Source organism: Hylobates moloch, unplaced genomic scaffold, assembly GCF_009828535.3.
Source record: "Hylobates moloch isolate HMO894 unplaced genomic scaffold, HMol_V3 SCAFFOLD_14, whole genome shotgun sequence".
NCBI classification, from domain to species: domain Eukaryota; kingdom Metazoa; phylum Chordata; class Mammalia; order Primates; family Hylobatidae; genus Hylobates; species Hylobates moloch.
Genome location: NW_026652289.1, coordinates 71,728,293 through 71,748,873, shown reverse-complemented (window position 1 = coordinate 71,748,873; position 20,581 = coordinate 71,728,293). Strand labels below are relative to the sequence as shown.

General features: G+C 42.3%; 1 protein-coding gene across 4 annotated transcripts in view; it reads right to left on the bottom strand.

The window, feature by feature from the left end:
• The window catches only part of ZNF106 (zinc finger protein 106), a 73,761-nt gene extending 53,180 nt beyond the window's left edge, over positions 1 to 20,581 (bottom strand). For all 4 annotated transcript variants that reach the window (XM_032176022.2, XM_032176023.2, XM_032176024.2 and 1 more), the window contains exons 1-3: positions 20,420 to 20,581; positions 6,269 to 6,354; positions 1,188 to 1,249 (exon numbers count right to left, since the gene is read on the bottom strand). In XM_032176022.2, coding sequence (XP_032031913.1) covers positions 1,188 to 1,249; positions 6,269 to 6,322 — 116 coding nt within the window. In that variant the 5' untranslated portion in view covers positions 6,323 to 6,354; positions 20,420 to 20,581. The remainder of the gene's footprint in view (positions 1 to 1,187; positions 1,250 to 6,268; positions 6,355 to 20,419) is intronic.

Here is a 20,581-nt window from a genome sequence, read left to right as displayed (position 1 = left end):
GAGATCTGATGGTTTTATAAATGGGAATTCCCCTGCACAAGCTCTCTTGCCTGCTGCCATGTAAGACATAACTCTGCTCCTCATTCACCTTCCGCCATGATTGTGAGGCCTCCCCAGCCACACTCACATTGAAGTGAGTCAATTAAACCTCTCTCCTTTATAAATTACCCAGTCTTGGGTATGTCTTTATTAGCAGTGTGAGAATAGACTAATACAATGGGGTTTCCCCATGTTGTCCAGGTTGGTCTTGAACTCCTGGGCTCAAGCAATCTGCCTGGCTCAGTTTTCCAAAATGCTGACAGGCATGAGCCACTGCATCTGGCCTACATATCATTTTTTAAAGGTGTCCACTTACTAGATTTCCTTTCCTTAAACATCTCAAGCTTTAAATCACAGAATAGCATTCTTTTTTTTTTTTTTTTTTTTTTTGAGACGGGGTCTCACTGTGTCACCCAGGCTGGAGGGCAGTGGCGCAATCACAGCTCACTGTAGCCTGGACCTACCTAAGCTCAAGTGATCCTCCCAACCTTAGCCTCCCAAATAGTTGGGACCACAGGCTATTAGCTGCCACACCCACCTGATTTCTTTATTTGTAGAGACAAGGTCTTCCTATGTTGCCCAGGCTGGTCTCAAACTCCTGGGCTCAAGTAATCCTTCCACCCTGGGCTCCCAAAGTGTTGGGATTACAGGCGTGAGCCACTGCACCTGGCCAGCATTCTTAAATACATTCAAGGTTTATATTTCAATTTTGTTTATACCAATGAGATTCAGTGCTATCTAGCAGACTTTGGATGTCTCAGACAATTCCAGCAATACTAAATGTTTATGGCATGCAATAATTTGTAACACTGCTGAAGTAAAAATACAAAATGTCCTAGTTGCAGGGCTAGCACGTAGGAATGAGAAAGCTTACTAATGAGAGAGTTAGCTCATCCCAACTCACCTTTGTTGTAATCTACTTGATAGGGCTGCTGTGAATTCACACATTTGAGATGCCCAAAGGTATCAGAGTTTATCCCTTTTGAATGCCAAAAATCTACTATATTTGGTATTAATTATAAAAGGTTGTTCTACGCCATAAGACAACATTTGCTTAGGATGGATTACTGCAAAACAAACTGACAGGCACCATCATCACTCAGATCCACCCACATTCACAAATTTATGGAAGAGAGCCGTTCCCATACCTGCCCTTGAGGTTCTCAAGCTCCCTGTGATGCAACATGCTCCGCATGTGTTCGTCCATCTCCTTCAAAATTAAAGAAAATAGATTAAAACTAAGCAGGGTTACTTTGAAAAAAAACTCCTCTGTTCCTACTCAATCAAAAATTGGGGCTCAAACTCCTTATGTCAAAATGTGTTTGTGGTTATTCTCAATATAATGCTGAAATCAGTTCCTTAATAATTGACTGTGTTTTTTAATATATTTCATGTTTACATAAAAAGAATTCTTAAAAAGACATATTTAAGTGGCTTTCCAAAAAGATTAGAAAGTATTATCTTTAGGAAGCAAAAGATTTAAGAGTAAACTAAGTAGGTTAAATTCTATCCCATTATAAAGAATTTACTAAAGTTCATTTAAAAAAAAAAACTTTCAAATCACTCAACTTTTCAACTATTTGGCTTATTTTATCCCTAGTTTCTCAAGAGTAAGCTACAACTCTTACTTTACCCACGTCTTGGACAGGGCCTAGCATATAGTCATCAATAAGCATTTGCTGAATGAATATAGATGGAGACATCAATTCTAGATAGGAGTTACAAACATAACAGAGCCTCTCTATGCTAGGTAAGAAAGTTTTAAAAAAATACTTTGAACACAGCAGCTTAATCAATCCTTTATCTTCACTGTCCACTCCCTCACTTCCCCAGTGGATTTGTTTGGTTCCAATGAAAAATTTGAACATTTATAGTAGGTTCCCTTCTTCCCATCCTTAGAGGGAAGAAAATATGTGGGAAAGCTGCCACTTAAAAACATGCACACAGCTGGGTGCGGTGGCTCACACCTGTAATCCCAGCACTTTGGGAGGCCGAGGTGGGCAGATCACGAAGTCAGGAGATAGAGACCATCCTGGCCAACATGATGAAACCCCATCTCTACTAAAAATACAAAAATTAGTTGGGCATGGCAGTGTGTGCCTATAGTCCCAGCTACTCAGGAGGCTGAGGCAGGAGAATCACTTGAACCCGGGGAGCGGAGTCTGCAGTGAGCCGAGATTGTGCCACTGCACTCCAGCCTGGTGACAGAGCGAGACTCCGTCTCACAAAAAAAAGAAAAAAGAAAAAAGAAAAAAACATGTACACGTGTACACATACACAAAACTCAAAAAGCGGCCGGGCGCGGTGGCTCACGCTTGTAATCCCAGCACTTTGGGAGACCACGGTGAAACCCCGTCTCTACTAAAAATACAAAAAATTAGCCAGGTGTGGTGGCGGGCGCCTATAGTCCCAGCTACTCGGAGAGGCTGAGGCAGGAGAATGGCATGAACCTGGGAGGCGGAGCTTGCAGTGAGCCGAGATTGTGCCACTGCACTCCAGCCTGGGCGACAGAGCGAGACTCCGTCTCAAAAAATAAAATAAAATAAAATAAAATAAAATAAAAGTACAAAAATTAGCTGGGCGTGGCAGCGCGTGCCTGTAATCCCAGCTACTCAGGAGGCTGAGGCAGGAGAATCGCTTGAACCTGGGAGGCGGAGGTTGCAGTGAGCCGAGATCGCGCCATTGCACTCCAGCCTGGAGACAGAGCAAGACTCTGTCTCAAAAAAAATCAAAAATAAAAAAATGAGAGAGTAGCTTTACACATTACCTCTTCTAGCCACAACTGATTGGCCACTAACTAAAATTAACACTTGCAGACCTGAAAACTAAGACAAGTTAGTGACAGAATAGAATGAAAAAACCCATTAATATACACATCTTCGGCGGGGCACGGTGGCTCACGCCTGTAATCCCAGCACTTTGGGGACCGAGGCAGGTGGATCACCTGAGGTCAAGAGTTCGAGACCAGCCTGACCAACATGGTGAAACCCCGTCTCTACTAAAAATGCAAAATTAGCTGGGTGTGGTGGCGCATGCCTGTAATCTCAGCTACTCAGGAGGCTGAAGCAGGAGAATCACTTGAACCCAGGAGGTGGAGGTTGCAGTGAGCCAAGGTCGCGCCATTGCACTCCAGCCTGGGCGACAAGAGCAAAACGCCGTCTAAAAAAAAAAAAAAAAAAAAATCTTCTCAAGTCCTTATGCTTCCTGTTATTCAATTCTTCCTTGATGTAGATGCTTACCAATATGCCTAATCCCCTTTACTTGAGCTAAATGTAAGTGAGTTCTGTTCCTTACAACAAAACCATTCCTGACCAAAACAGCATTCATTGAAATGGGTCTGTCTGACATAAAAACTGATTCTTCTTACTATACCAATGTTATCACCCACTAATCATTTTAATGTGACTTTTAATTTTTTTTAAAACACTTCACTAATCTTGTCCTAAATTTACATGCAAAACCTTCTCCCATCCTGCTCCAAGGAATGAATGCAAATAGTGAGACAACTGAACTTTCAAAAATCATTAGAAAAAATTCAGCCAGACATGGTGGCTCACACCTGTAAGCCCAGTACTTTGGGAGGTCGAGGTGAAGGGATCACTTGAGCCTAGGAGTTCAAGATCAGTGTGGGCAACCTAGTAAGACCTCATCCCTACAAAAAAAATTTTAAAATTAAAAAATAGCTGAACATAGTGGCACATGCCTGTAGTCCCAGCTACTCCGGAAGCTGAGATGGGAGCATCACCTGAGCCTGGGACACAGAGGTTGCAGTGAGCTGAGATGGCTCCACTGCACTCCAGCCTAGGCAGCAGGGTAAAACCCTGTCTCAAAATGAAACAAAACAACAACAACAAAAAAAAAAAAAAAAAAAAAAAAAAGAAAGAAAAGAAAAAAGATCCACAGGCATGGGATTAAGGTAATAGCCCCAAATGCATTCCTTCTCATGTATTAGGCTTCTGTTTAGGCCTTGTATATTAAGCAGTATTGTATTTTTAAAGGCTGGGTTGGTTGGAGGGGAGGGGGGCACTCATGGTTAAACACATGTGGAAAACACTGAATAATACAAAAAATATGACCAGGTGTAGTGGCTCACACTTGAGGCCAGGAGTTCAAGCCCAGCTGGGCAACGTAGTGAGACTCCATCTCTATTATACACATATATTTAACTCCAGGGCTTCTCAGTATTTTATATGTTAATGGGCCTCAGGATACTCAGGGATACCTTACACAGCTTTTCCCCATACTCAAGTCACTTAGAACGTTTTCTCCTCCATAGTTTATTTGGAGAAACCAGAGTTACACTAGTTTGGGAAATTGGAGACAAGCACGGCTTCAACATCAATTGTTCATAGTCCTATCTGAAAATAAGTATCAGTTATCCCTTCCAACTAACCCATTTTGTTATTTTCTTAAATCATACCGCTCACTTAAAGCAGGCCATTCCCTTGCTTTAAAAAAAAAATAAAAAAGGAAAAAATAAAAATAAAAATGAAAACTACAACCAGCTTTTCCTTTTTTTAAAAAAAAGGAAAATAAAAACAACAATCAGCTTTTCCTAGGGCAGGAGTAGATAATTCCAGCCCTTCATTTAACTTCATTATGATCACGGAAAAGAATGAAGAGATAAAAGTATGTTTGAAACCAGAGTAGAAGAGCCAGAAAGATTTAAAATGGCAAAATCACAAAATCATGGTATCACAAGATAGGGCTGCTATTCTATGAAACTCTGATATCACATCTCTGAGCAGCAGCCTATCCATCTCACATCTTCTCCCTACCTCTGTCCAACGTGAAAGTAGTCATAAGGAATTCTGACTTATTGACAATTTGTATAAACCTTCATCAAATTTTTAAAACTAGAAGAGCATTCTTTTATTTTTGTAAACAGTAGCAGGTATATTATTAAACATGATTTTTAAATCTCACTAATTTTTCCATCACTAACAGAAATCTAGATAGAAAAAAAATAGTATCCACCCAAGTCTACTTGGTGGATCATAATCGACCCTTCAATCTGGCATCCAACACTATTCATCAACTGTCTTCACTTAATTACAAATTACAGTCCTGCTATTCCCAAGGCAAAACTGTTTTAATCAGATGAGCCTTCTTGCCAACTCCTAGAACGGTCATACTCCATTCCATTTGTCTCTGTACATGTTGTTCTCCTACCTAAAATATTTCTTCCTCATTTCTCTTAAACCATCGTTACTCTAGACACTTTTCAAAGTTTAACACTTCCACTCACACTTCCCTGGCTAACCTAGCCCATGATCCTCCCAGTTCTCTGAATTTCCAGTGACAATCAAGAGCATCTTAAAAGCAAGGAGAATAAATTCCTCAGTATTTAAACTAGCAGCCCTACTCTGAAAGCAAATGATAAAGGCAGGTAAAGGCAAAAAGTGACCCAAATTGCAGCCAATTTTAGGTCCTAAAAAGATGTTTTGGCCGGGCACAGTGGCTCATGCCTATAATCCTAGCACTCTGACAGGCCCGAGGCAGGTGAATAACCTGTGGTCAGGAGTTCAAGACCAGCCTGGGCAACATGGTGAAACCCTGTCTCTACTAAAAATACAAAAATTAGCCATGCCTGGTGGCACATGCCTGTAATCCGTTACTTGGGAGGCTGAAGCAGGAGAATCACTTGAACTGGGGAGGCAGAGGTTGCAGTGAGCTGAGATTGTGCCACTGAACTCCAGCCTGGGCAACACAGTAAGACTCCATTTCAAAAAAAAAGTTTTACTTTGAGCAACATCCCCACCTTGTGGACATCTAGGATATTGTTAATACCATTTCTGCTGTGCTGCACTTTTCACAAGCACAGCCATAAACAGAATGCAAGTACATATAATAAATGCTATATCCTTAGCTAATCAAAAAGTACATGATCTTAAAACTGCACAAAGCAGTATAACTTCAAATAACCTTGGAATTTTAAGGTATCTTCCCTATAACTGGTTACTAAATTTCCCTGTCATCTAGTTTTGAATACCCTCAAATTTGGGATGGACAGAAGTTTAATAATACAGCTACTGGCTTTAGGTGGCAGTAACGAGAAAGAAACCAGTGGAATGAGACTATGGTTTAGGAAAGAAAAGAAGCATAAATAAGACATTGTCAAAGCTTTTCCTATTAATAACATGTCTATTAATATTAATAACATCTATTAATAACATGTCTCTTTAAAAAATAGTCATAAAGCCCCAGATTCTCCCTCTTCCATTATTACCTTTTTTGAGCTGTACACGATGTGGCACAATATGCATTTTCGTTCTCGTACCATAGTGACCAGATCTGAAGCACTCAACGTCAAACCTGCAATGAGGAAGTAACATTTAGTAACCTTTTCTCCTCAGATACCTTCTTACATTCATCTTCACACAACCAAAATTACAAGTCTTATCTTCCTCACCTCCACCTTGCTCCTCCCCCAGTCTTTCTGTTTCCAGGTACATAGGGTAAACATTTTGGGAGCCATCCTTGATCCTTCTTTTTCACCCCATATCCACCCTCGTTAGGAAATTGTCAGGCCTACCTTTATATATAGCCAAATTCCAACACTTCTCACCACCCAGCACATCTATCATCCCACACGGCGTTACCCTACTACTGAAATGACTCCTTCCTTCTGCTCTTGTCCTCTCACAGCTGATTCTCAAAACAGTGTTTTGAGTGTAGCCAAAGATTCTTAGAATAAGATTCTTTTAAAGTTTAATTCAGAATGGACAGAGGCCGGGCGCGGTGGCTCACGCTTGTAATCCCAGCACTTTGGGAGGCCGAGGCGGGCGAATCACGAGGTCAGGAGATCGAGACCACGGTGAAACCCCGTCTCTACTAAAAAATATAAAAAAAAATTAGCCGGGCGTGGTGGCGGGCGCCTGTAGTCCCAGCTACTCGGAGAGGCTGAGGCAGGAGAATGGCGTGAACCCGGGAGGCGGAGCTTGCAGTGAGCCGAGATTGTGCCACTGCACTCCAGCCTGGGTGACAGAGCGAGACTCTGTCTCAAAAAAAAAAAAAAAAAAAGAATGGACAGGTGCAGTGGCTCACACCTGTAATCCCAGCATTTTGGGAGGCCGAGGCGGGCAGATCACGAGGTCAGGAGTTAGAGACCAGCCTGGCCAACATGGTGAAACCTCGTCTCTACTAAAAATACAAAAATTAGCTGGGCGTGGTGGCAGGTGCCTATTAATACCAGCTACTCAGGGGGCTAAGGCAGAATTGCTTGAACCCGGGAGCAGAGGTTGCAGTGAGCCGAGATTGCACCACTGCACTCCAGCCTGGGCGACAGAGCAAGACACTGTCTAAAAAAAAAAAAAAAAAAAAAAAAAAAAGTTTAAGTTAGAACGTATACAGGTTGAACATTCCAAATCTAAAAATCTGAAATCTGAAATGATCCAAAACCGGAAACTTTTTGGGTGTCAACATGATGCTCAAAGGAAATGCCCACTGAAGCAGCTTAGATTTGGAATGTTTCAATTTGGGATGTTCAGCCAGTAAGTATGCAAATATTCCAAGATCCGAAAAAATCTGAACTCCACAACACTTTTGGTCCCAAGCATTTCGGATAAAGGAACTTAACCTGTATGTAATTCCTCTGCTCAGAATTTCCCAATGGTGTCCATCTCACTCACAGAAAACCTAGTCTTTGCCATGGCTACAAAATCTGTTTCTCTCTTCCTCTCCAAATCATTCGCATGCCCTCCTGTTCTTCCTCTATCATTCTAGTGCACTCGCATTCCCCTCGTTGCTATTCTTTGTTCACATCACAGATCCTCCCACCTTAGCACCTCTACATTTTCTGTTCTCTGCCTGGAATATTCTTCCTTAAAAAGTCCTTATGCTTCCTGTGGCTCATTCATTTCCATTGGGTATCTAAAATATTGCCTTATGGGAGAGGCCCTGCCTGACCCTCTACATAATATTGCACTTTCTGACACCCCACCTCTCCACATAGTTCCAGTTTCTCTATTCCCCTATTAACCTGCTTAATTTTTTATAGCACTGTGGTCGATCATGTTTCCATAGAAGGCCTCAACAACATCTGCTACCCTCTGTGCTCTTTTGCAATGTGATCTTGCCACCATCCATGAAAAGGTGGATGGAGTCTGTTTCCCCTCCCTGTGAACTATTTTGATCAATAAAATGTGGCAGAAGTGATGCTGTATAACTTAAGAGGCTGGGCTTTCAGAAATCTGTACCTTCTGCCTCTGCCCACTTGTTACGCTCCCTCTTGAAAGCCAGCCACCTTGATGTGAGAAGCCAAAGCCACAGGTTAAGGCCAGGTAAAAACAGAACTGAGGCCCCCAATGAGTACCCAAACAACAAGCAGGACCAACTGACAGCCAGAAGCGTGAGCCATCTTGGGGGCTCCAGGTCCAGCCACCAATGAGAGACCCCCAAGTGAGACCAATACATACACCATCCAGATAAACCCTCTTCAACCCAGAGAATTGTGAGACACAATACAAGGTTGTTTTAAGCCAGGAAATTTTGGAATAGTTTATGAACAAGCGATATCTGGAACATTATCTTTTACTACCTAACATAGTATGTATTTGTTATTCTCTGTCTCTGCCAATTAAAATTTAAATTCTGTGAGAAAAAGGACTTTGCATATTTTGTTCACTACTATAGTTCGGTCTAGCACTTAGAACAGTATATGACATATCGTAAGCAATTCAAAAGTATTTGATTATTCCAAATGGAATTATCCATCTTGGGTTACTAAATGTGAGTTTAGTAACTAAGCTGAGTAAATACTAGGGTTTGAGGCCAGGCACAGTGGCTCACATCTGTAATCACAGCACTTGGGGAGGCTGAGGTGGTAGGATCACCTGAGGACAGGAGTTCAACATCAGCCTGGGCAACACAGTGTCTCTACAAAAATGAAAGAATTAGCTGGGTACTATGGCTCATGCCTGTAATCCCAGCTACTTGGGAGGCACAGCAAGGAGGATTCCTTGAGCCCAGGAGTTTGAGGTTATAATGAGCTATGATTGTGCCACTGTACTTCACCCTGGGTAAGAGTGAGGCTCTCTATAAAAAAAAAAAAAAAAAAAAGAAAGAAAGAAAGAAAGAAAATACCAGGGGTTTAGATTAAGACTCAACAATGGTTTACTCTTTCACAATCCTCTAGCACTAGCACACTTTCCTCAAGTCCCTGCTAGAGATGCTCTATATGAAATTTTAAATCTACTCCCCAAGCAGTATTATTCCTTCCTCTACAGAAAACATCAGGCTCTAATAGATCTGCTTCCTCATCTAGGGTACATTCCTTATGAGACTTTAAAACTGTGACATAATGAGGTTACAAACTACCATAGTTTAATCTATAACTCCTAGATAATATGGCAGAAGGACAAATCAAAGAGGCCTAAGGTTCTCCACTCCTCTGATTACTCGGCAGTTTTCTTGCCATGCAACCCACTTCATAATTTTTTTTTTTTTTTTTTGAGATGGAGTCTCGCTGTGGCCCAGGCTAGAGTTCAGTGGCGCGATCTCGACTCACTGCAGGCTCCACCCCCTGGGGTTCACACCATTTTCTTGCCTCGGCCTCCCGAGTAGCTGGGACTACAGGCACCCGCCACCTCGCCCAGGTAATTTTTTGTATTTTTAGTAGAGATGGGGTTTCACCGTGTTAGCCAGGATGGTCTCCATCTCCTGACCTCGTGATCCGCCCGCCTCGGCCTCCCAAAGTGTTGGGATTACAGGCGTGAGCCACCGCGCCCGGCCAACCCACTTCATAATATTACTGAATGCCTAAATAATTTTATTCAATAATAAAGTTCAGGCCAGGCATGGTGGCTCATGCCTATAATCCCAGGAGGCTGGGGTGGGTGGATAACTTGAGGTCAGGAGTTCAAGACCAGCCTGGCCAACATGTCTCTATTAAAAATACAAAAATTAGCTGGGTATGGTGGCACGTGCCTGTAATCCCAGCTACTCGGGAGGCTGAGGCAGGAGAATCGCTTGAACCCAGGAGGCAGAGGTTGTAGTGAGCCGAGATGACGCCCCTGCACTCTAGCCTGGGCGACACGGTGAGACTCTGTCTCAAAAAATTAAAATAAAAAATAAAATTCAAAACACTAAAGTAGGATTATGGGGTAAAAAATATGGACATTTAAGAAAGCTGAATGTCAATTAGCTACCAAAACAAAGAAATATACCTTTGTGGACAGGTACAGTATTATTTATACTTTCCATATTACTAATAATCTCTTAAATCTCAAACAGAAATGTTAAGTGCTATAGCATACTACTTCTAACTGCTTTATAATGTAATATCTACTTCAACTTTAATTACTACTTACATGCGTTATTTTGTTACTTCATTCAACAAACATTTATTGAGCACTAAGCACTATTCTAAGGGTTAGAGAAATTGGTAAAGATATGTCCAGAAATGTTTTAAATTGTGCTTCCAGTTATTAACCACCAAAGCAAAACAGAAACAAGAAACTTAGAAGCAATAAAGTCAGTAATAGAGTGTGACTCTCTGGTAGAAATTATAGCAGTTACTGTGGAGTTTTTATATATTTACTTGGTTGAAAACCAAGCACTAAAATACAAACTGTTCTTTTATTTGACAAAGCCAACAACATCAACCCCTAGTAAATGGATAAAAAATAAAGCCATACAGTATAACAGAAATACTCTATATCAACATTTTAATCAAAGTCTCCCTCTTTTTAGTTATTTTTTTCTTTCACAACTCATTTCTAATCTGCATGTATTAAGAATACTCATTTTCATTTTCTTAAAAAATCAAAATATAACTGCCAGCAAAGTATTCAATTGATAAGGAAGATTTCGTATTTAAACCCTGAGGTGACATGATTCCAGGCAAAGTAACTTTAGTTTATATATTCTTAAATTGGGTAAATACATAAATTCCATTAAGCTTTCTGAAATACTGTAATTAGCCCAGTCTTCTAGATGGGAAGCACTGCTCTTTTTAAAGGCCTTGACAAAGACTAGAAGCCAAGGAAATACAAACCATCCAACTCTGTGATCTTAACCAAGGTGACTGAGAAGTGACAAACTACAAGTAAGTAAATAAGGAATCCAAACCTACTGCCATCCTCACTTTAGCCACCTTACACTGGGTTTCACCATGTTGGCCAGGCTGATTGAGAACTGACCTCAGGTGATCCACCAGCCTCGGCCTCCCAAAGTGCTGGGATTACAGGTGTGAGACACCACACCCAGCTTCATCTTATTGTTAACAGTACATTTAGTAATCTTTATCCATTTTGTATATGTATATATTCATAAAGTGGATCATCATAAAGGTCTCCATCCTCAGTCTTCACATTGAGTACACTGAGGAGGAAGCAAGGGAGGGGTTGGTCTTGCTGTCTCAGGGGTAGCAGACGCAGAGAAAAATCTGTGTATAAGTGGACCTGCAAACCGCAAACCTGTGCGGTTCAAGGGTCAACTGTATACTTTCTCTTCTTTAAGATTTCCTTAATAATATCTTCTTTTCTCTAGCTTACTTTAAGGATATACAACATGTATAACATGCAAAATGTGTTAATTAACTCATGTTATCAGTAAGGCTGCTGGTCAACAATAAACTATTAGTAGTTAAGTTTTGGGGGAGTCAAGAGCTATAGATGGATTATTGACTTCACAGGGTATCGGTGTCCCCAACCCTTGAGCTGTTCAAGGGTCAACTGTGTTTTTCTTTATCAGTCTATCTATGGGTTTGTTAATATTATTAATCTTTTCAAAGAACTAACTTTGTCTATTGTATTTTTCTATTTCTTTAATTTCAACTGCTGTCTTTATTACCTTTCATTTTACATACATTGGGTTTATTTTGTTCTTAAGGTAGAACTTGAGGTCAAATCTTCAGGCCTTTTTTCTTTTCCAATAAATATGTTTAAACCCAGAAACTTCTCTTAAGCACTGCTTTAGTGGCATCCCACATTTTTTAGTACTTTTTAATAAACATTTTATTTTAGAATTGTTTTAGATTTATAGAAAAGTGGCAAAGATAGAGATAGTATAGTTTCCATATACCCCCACGTCTAGTTTCCCATATTAACATCTTTCATTTGGCCAGGTCAGTGGCTCACGTCTGTAATCCCAGCACTTTGGGAGGATGGCTTGAAGCCAGGAATTCAAGACCAGGCTGGTCAACACAGCAAAATTCGTGTATCCACAAAAAAGTAAAAAATTATCCAGGTTGGTCAGGCATGGAGGCTCATGCGTGTAAACCCAACACTTTGGGAGGCTGAGGCAGGTGGATCACCTGGGGTCAGGAGTTCCAAGACCAGCGTGACCAAGATGGTGAAACCCTGTCTCTACTAAAAAGAAAAAAAATTAGCTGGGCTTGGTGGCAAGCACCTGTAATCCCAGCTACTCAGGAGACTGAGGCAGGAGAGTCACTTGAACCCGAGATGCGGAGGTTGCAGTGAGCCAAAATCCGGCCACTGCACTCCAGCCTGAGCAACAAGAGTGAAACTCAGCCTCAAAAGAAAAAAAAACAAAAAACTTACATTAGTGTGTTACAATTGTCACAATTAACAAACCAATACTGATACACTGTTATTTATGTATTTATTTGAGACACAGTCTCACTCTGTTGCTCAGGCTGGAGTGCAGTGGTGCTATCTCAGCTCACTGCAACCTCTGTAACCTCCGCCTGAAACTACGTCTCAAAAAAAAAAAACAAAAATCTTACATCGCAATGTTACATTTGTCACAATTAACAAACCAATATTGATACATTGTTATTTATTTTATTTTATTTTATTTTTTGAGACAGAGTCTCACTCTGTTGTCCAGGCTGGAGTGCAATGGCACAATCTTGGCTCACTGCAACCTCCGCCTCCTGGGTTCAAGCAATTCTCCTGCCACAGCCTCCCAAGTAGCTGGGACTACAGGCACCCGCCACCACGCCCCGCTAATTTTTGTATTTTTAGTAGAGATGGAGTTTCACCATATTGGCCAGGTTGGTCTCAAACTCCTGACCTTGTGATCCATCCGCCTCGGCCTCCCAAAGTGTTGGGATTACAGGCATGAGCCACCGTGCCCAGCCTGATACACTGATACACTGTTATTATGGAAGCCATATTTTATTCAGATGTTCTCTTTTTTTTTTTTTTTTTTTTTTTTTTTGAGACGCAGTCTTGCTCTGTCTCCCAGGCAGGAGTGCAGTCGCATGATCTTGGCTCACGGCAACCTCCGCCTCCCAGGTTCAAGCAATTCTCCTGCCTCAGCCTCCCGAGTAGCTTTACAGGCACCTGCCACCACGCCCGGCTAACTTTTGTGTTTTTAGTAGAGACGGGGTTTCACCATGTTGGCCAGGCTGGTCTGGAACTCCTGACCTCAGGCAATCTGCCCTCCTTGGCCTCTGAAAGTGCTGGGATTACAGGCGTGAACCACCATGCCCAGCCCAGATGTCCTCATTCTTTACCTCCTACCTTTTTTCTCTTCCAGCATGTCATAGAGGATACCACATTACATTTAGTCATCATCTCTCCTTTGGCTCCCCTTGGCCATGACAGTTATCCCACAAATTTTGATGTCGTATTTTCATTATCATTCAGTTCAAAGTACTTTCTAATTTCTCTTGTGATTTCTTCTTTGACTCACAGATTATTTAGAAGATTCATTGAATTTCCAAATACTTGTGGCCTTTTACACATCTTGGTTTCTAATTTAATCTTATTAAGAGGCTAGGAGCTATGACTCACATCTATAATCCCAGTACTTCGGGAGGCGGAGGTGGGTGGATCACCTGAGGTCAGGAGTTTGAGACCAGCCTGGCCAACATGGTGAAACCCCATCTCTACTAAAAATACAAAAATTAGCTGGGCATGGTGGTGGGCACCTGTAATCCCAGCTATTTGGGAGGCTGAGGCAGGAGAATCGCTTGAACCTGGGAGGCAGAAGTTGCAGTGAGCTGAGATCACGCCACTGCACTCCAGCCTAGGCTACAAGATCGAAACTCTGTCTCAAAAAAAAAATTAATAAATAATAATAATAATAATAATTTTATTACAGTCAAAGAACATATACTATATTATTTCAATCCTTTCAACTATACCGAGAATTACAGCCCAGCATCTGGTTTATATATACGCTTGGGGAAAGAAGTATATTCTCCAGTTGTTGTGTGGAAATCATTTATATTGATGTTTTTTTTAAAGAGAGGGTCTCGGCCAGGCACAGTGGCTCACGCCTGTAATCCTAGAACTTTGGGAGGCCAACGCAGGCAGATCACCAGAGGTCAGGAGTTTGAGACCAGCATAGCCAACATAGCAAAACCCCATCCCTACTAAAAATATAAAAATTAGTCTGGTGTGGTGGCAGGAGCCTATAATCCCAGCTATACGGGAGGCTGAGGCAGGAGAATCGCTTGAACCCGGGGAGTAGAGGTTGCAGTGAGCCGAGATAGTGCCACTTCGTTCCAGCCTCAGCAAAAGGGCAAAACTCTGTCTCGATAAATAAATAAAAATAAATAAAGACACAAAAGTTTGCACTTTTGAGAGCCACCAGCCTCTTCGAATGGCTCCAAGCAATGCTCGAGCAGGACAGACTGATCAAAGAAGACATATCCTCAATCATGCGATGGAGAGCAGGAGGCCCTAGGTTTAGTGACAAAGTCTGCTGGGACCTGGGTGACTCTTGAATGGCAGCTGTTCATGATGTGGCTCGGCATTCCAGCCTACCTCAATTTTATGGTGCCTCCATCTAAACATACACATACATGGTTTGCTCAACTATACACTGAAAAAACTATTCTCATGCATGCTTATGTTTTATGCCTTTGTCCCTCACTATTAAAAGCCCTTCAAAGGCATCTAATTATGTAAGATATAAATCAAAATAATTAAAAGGTCTTACAAGGCCAGCTTGACACAACCCTTGCTAATGTGTATTACTTAGGTTTAAGCTACTTTCTTGTAGATCTCTGTGATCAGACAAAATGGCATTTTCAGTTCTTCCCACCTACCACACTCCTCCCACCTTAAGGCTTTTTCATATGCTGGTCCCTCTCCTTGGAAAGCTCTTACTCCTTTTCATCTAGTTAATTACTCATCCTTCAAATCTCAGTCCAAATGTTAGTTGCCTAGGAAAGCACTCCCTCATCTCCCAGACTAGGTCATACCCCTCACTGTGCACTGCTCTTCTGAAACCCTGTCTCTTCTTTATAACATTTATCCCAATTGTGGCTATTTCTGAGGCACACTGTAGAGCAGCAATTCTCAATCACATCAGACCCAACTCTTTTTTCCTAAAACATATCATTGTGGAAATTTTCATTCATACATAAAAATAGAAGGATTATTATAACAATCCCCCGTGTTCTGATCAGCCAGCTTCCCCAATTGTCACTACGTAATTTTTTCTTTAAAGATATTTTGTACCCCCTTTTATTGTAAATATTTTGTAATAACCTTCTTATCCTTCCTGAAATAAAATGCAGAGCTACTGTGACTTGCACATGTAAAACTTCAAATATCAATATAATGTGCTAACTATAATAAAAATGAAAAATTAAAGGAAAGTGAGTTATAAAGTAACACGTATATCAACATATAAATGCTCAGACATGACTATATTAGAAGAATAAAACTATAAATGTGACTACTACAAAATCAGACTAATAGAGATAGGCATGTGATATTGTTGATAAAAAATACCATGAATAGGCTGGGCATGGCAGCTCACGCCTGTAATCCCAGTACTTTGGGAGGCTGAGGCAGTTCAAGACCAGCCTGGCCAACATAGTGAAATCCCACCTCTACTAAACATACAAAAATTAGCCAGGTGTGGTGATGCGTGCCCGTAGTCCCACATACTCAGGAAGCTTAGGCACGAGAATTGCTTGAACCCAGGAGGCAGAGGTTGCAGTGAGCCAAGATCATGCCACTGCACTCCAGCCTGGGTTACAGAGTGAGACTCTGTCTCAAAACAAACAAACACAAACAGCATTGCTGTCTGCAATATAATTTCCAAAAATAGTGACCAATTCAATAATCTTTCTGAACTAAAGAAAGCACAATCCCTTGATTTACACATTAACTATGCTTCAGGCAAAAAATACTCTGTGTTGACTGGGTGCGGTAGCTCACGCCTGTAATCCCAGCAGCTGGGAGGCGGAGGCGGGCGGATCGCTAGCGTCCAGGAGTTCAAGACCAGTCTGGCCAACATGGCAAAACCCCATTTCTACAAAAAAAAAAATTAGCTGGGCTTGGGGGTGCATGCCTGTAATCCCAGCTACTCAGGTGGCTGAGACACAAGAATCACTTGAACCCAGGAGGCAGAGGTTGCAGTGAGCCAAGACCATGCCACTGCACTCCAGCCTGGGGGGTCAGAGTGAGACCTTACCTCAGAAAAAAAAAACAAAAAAAAATACTGTATGTTTATGTTAAACAAATTTGGTTTGAGGCTCAGATAATTATAAACAGATTTTTCACCTACATGAACATCTTCTGGGACATTAGAAAGTGATGCAAGATTTATGTGTTCTCACCAGAAAAACTTATAAGTAATACATATGTTAATTAGTTTCATCTAGCTATTCCACAAGGTACAGCAGGTCCTCAAAAAATGTTGTTTCAGGCCGGGCGCAGTGGCTCACGCTTGTAATCCCAGCACTTTGGCAGGCCGAGGCGGGCGGATCACGAGGTCAGGAGATCGAGACCACGGTGAAACCCTGTCTCTACTAAAAATATAAAAAAAAAATCAGCCGGGCGTGGTGGCGGGCGCCTGTTGTCCCAGCTACTCGGAGAGGCTGAGGCAGGAGAATGGTGTGAACCCGGGAGGCGGAGCTTGCAGTGAGCCGAGATCGCGCCACTGCACTCCAGCCTGGGCGGCAGAGCGAGACTCCGCCTCAAAAAAAAAAAAAATTAAAAATAAAATAAAATAAAATAAAATAAAAAACTTTTCAGGAAAGTTATTACTACCCTCTCCTGTTTCCTAGCCACCACCACTTCCAGCCAGCCACTCTTGTGAGTTTGTTTTCCAGAGATATTTTTCAATTTTTTTGCAAGAAAATACAAAACATAAAATTTACCATTTTAACCATTTAAGTGTAGTTTAGTGGTATTAAATACATTCATAATGTTGTACAACCATCACTACCATCCGTCTCCATAACTATTTGCATCTTGCATAACTGAAACTTTGTATCTATTAAATAGTAACTCCTCATTTCCCCCTCCCTCAACCCCTAGCAACCACCATTCTACTTTCTGTCTCTATGATTTTGACTATCCTCCACAGAGGATATTCTATGCATATACGGTTGTCCCTCGATATCCATGGGGGATTGGTTCCAGGATCCCCCTCAATACCAAAATCTGAGAATGCTGAAGACCCTTATATGAAATGGCACAGTATATGCATGTAACCTACACGTACCTTCCGTATACTTTAAATCATCTCTAGATTACATACAAGACCTAATACAATGGCAACACATAACTTCATTTATGTGGATGCAATGTAGTATGTACTCAGCACATAGCAAATTCAAGTTTTGCTTTTCAGAAATTTGTGCATTTTTTTTCCCCAAATATTATCCATCCAAAGTTGGTAGAATCCATGGATGCAGAACCCATGGACGGATATGGAGGACCAATTGTATATGCAATACATAGTATTTTTATGAAACCACAGTGGTTGCAAAATGCACACCCTCTTTTGCACCTTTTCTTTCTCACTATATGGGAGGTCACTCAATATTAGCACATATAGAGCTGGCTCATTCTTTCCAGCAAATGCATACGTTTATTTAACCAATCCTTTATTGATGAAGACCTGGGAGCTTCTTGATAGTTTCTTTCAGATTAAAACATGCACAAACATGCACATACATACATACACACACACACACACACACACACACTCGACTGTAGAGTTTCCACTAGTGATTTTACATGCTAGAGGTCCAAGCAGAGCATTCATATGTAACTTGTCTGCCCAGGTGCTCTTATTCATTGGGTACACAAATTAATCCTAAACTCTCCACTAAGATACTCCAATTACAAAACACACAATACATAGACTTCTCACTGAGCCATTCCTGGTCCCAGAACCAAGTCGTCTAGCATCTACCATTCCTTTCAACTCTTGTAGAGCAGCCTTCAGACTACATGTGCACTAATCTAGATGTACAATAATCACTATTCATAGTCTTTCCTTTTTAAATATCTTCATTTTAATCAAAACATTTGAGGCCGGGCACTGTGGCTCACGCCTGTAATCCCAGCAATTTGGGAGGCTGAGGTGGGTGGATCACCTAAGGTCAGGAGTTCGAGACCAGCCTAGCCAACATGGTGAAACCCCATCTCTATTAAAAATATAAAACGTTAGCCAGGCATGGTGATGGGCACCTGTAATCCCAGCTACTTAGGAGGCTGAGACAGGAGAATCACCTGAACCCAAGAAGCGGAGGCTGCAGTGAGCTGGCATTGCGCCACTGCACTCCAGCCTGGGCGACAGAGCGAGGCTCTGTCTAAAAAAAAAAAACAAAACAAAACACACACACACACAAAATAGGTTCTGAACTAGCCTGATCAGATTCGTTCACACCCTCTACCTCCTGCCAGGCCATTTTATTTATTTATTATTTTTTAATTTTTTTTTTTTGAGATAGAGTTTCGTTTTTGGAGTGCAATGGCGCGATCCTAGCTCACTGCAACCTCCGCCTCCCAGGTTCAAGCGATTCTCCTGCCTCAGCCTCCCAAGTAGCTGGGATTACAGGCATGTGCCATCATGCCCAGCTAATTTTGTATTTCTAGTAGAGACAGGGTTTTTCCATGTCGGTCAGGCTGGTCTCAAACTCCTGACCTCAGGTGATCCGCCCGCCTCGGCCCCCCAAAGTGCTGGGATTACAGGCATGAGCCATCGCGCCTGGCCCCTTCCAGGCCATTTTAAAGTTCTCCTCAAAAACCATCTAGTATTTCTAATTAAAGGACTCCTACCATCTTCTAGACTCAAGAGTTAACTCTAGGCACGGCACGGTATTTGGCAAATGTGTAGCAGATACTAAATAAATTCCAGTTGCATCTGAATATTGTCTTTCATTATTTCATTCACGACCAAACTTGAAAACGGGGCTTAAAGCAAATTTTAAGATTTCCCATGCTATTTACAACAGTACTAAGCTCTTAGTAAGCACTCAAAAGTTATCTGTGGGCCGGGCGTGGTGGCTCACGCCTGTAATCCCAGTACTTTCAGAAGCCGAGGTGGGTGGATCACCTAAGGTCAGGAGTTGGAGACTAGCCTGGCCAACATGGTGAAACCTCGTCTCTACTAAAAATACAAAAATTAGCCGGGCATGGTGGTGGTGCACGCCTGCAATCCCAGCTACTCGGAGGCTGAGGCAGGAGAATCTCTTGAAACTGGAAGGCGGAGGTTGCAGTGAGCCAAGATCCCGCCACTGCACTCCAGCCTGGGCGAAAGAGCGAAACTCCGTCCTAAAAAAAAAAATAATAAAAATAAATAAAAATACAAAAAATTAGCCAGGTATGGTGGTGGGTGCCTGTAATCCCAGCTACTGGGTAGGCTGAGGCAGGAGAATCGCTTGAACCTGGGAGGCGGAGGTTGCAGTGAGCTAAGATCGCGCCATTGCACCCCAGCCTGGCAACAAGAGCGAAAACTTTGTCTCAAAAAAAAAAAAAAAAGTTATTTGTGGTTTGAATAAACTGGATATAAACCATTATGGTGGATACAGCACTTATTTGCTAGGTAAGAGAACTTCCCTTACCTAGGATGACAATCTCAAGTTGCTAAAAGCCATGGATATTTCAAACTTCTCAATAAGATGGCTTAATCTTACTCTCAAAGATGATTACACAACAAATTGAAACGGGAAGAGGGTGTAAAGTGTTTCCTCTCCACAATTATACACCGAGATTCGGACTAAATATTAAATGGACACAGTAAGCTGTTGTTACTATTTGTTATTAGTTGTTATTCTCAAGACGCATCCCACAAGGAGAGAAACGAAAGGAGGAAAAAGAACGGAGGTTGTCAGTCGCAAGAGGTTGAAATGTGTCCCTGGCCTGAGACCTACGGGCTTTAAGGACCAGGGTCTTTGGACTCCCTGCCCAACTGGGGACGAAGGAGGTCAGTGGCTTCCCCTAAAGGTCAAGGCTTTGGAGCCACGTTTCCTTCTGGGGCTGGGAGCAGAGCTGGAACACCCCCGCGAAACTCCGTACCCTGAAGCCAGCAGCACCGCCTGCCCATAAACCCGCGCCGGCTCTGGGAGAGTGGACCACCAGGTTGCCCCGGCGCCGCAGCCTGCAGGAGTAGAAACCCGGCGGTGTCTTGCAGCCCCACAACCTCCCTAAGGGGCAGACCAGCGGGACCCTTGGGCTCCGATACGCTCAACGCAGGCCCGCCCGTCGATACTCACATTCACAGCCAACCCCTCTTACTCCATTAGGCCGCCGAGGGCCAGGCGAGGGAGCTCCCTGACGCCCCAGACGCCCCCTTCAGTTTTGGGTCCGGGAGCCTGCTCCGGACCCGCTCCCCGCCGGGCCCCGCCACAGCCGCCGCCAGCGCGCAGGCGCACACC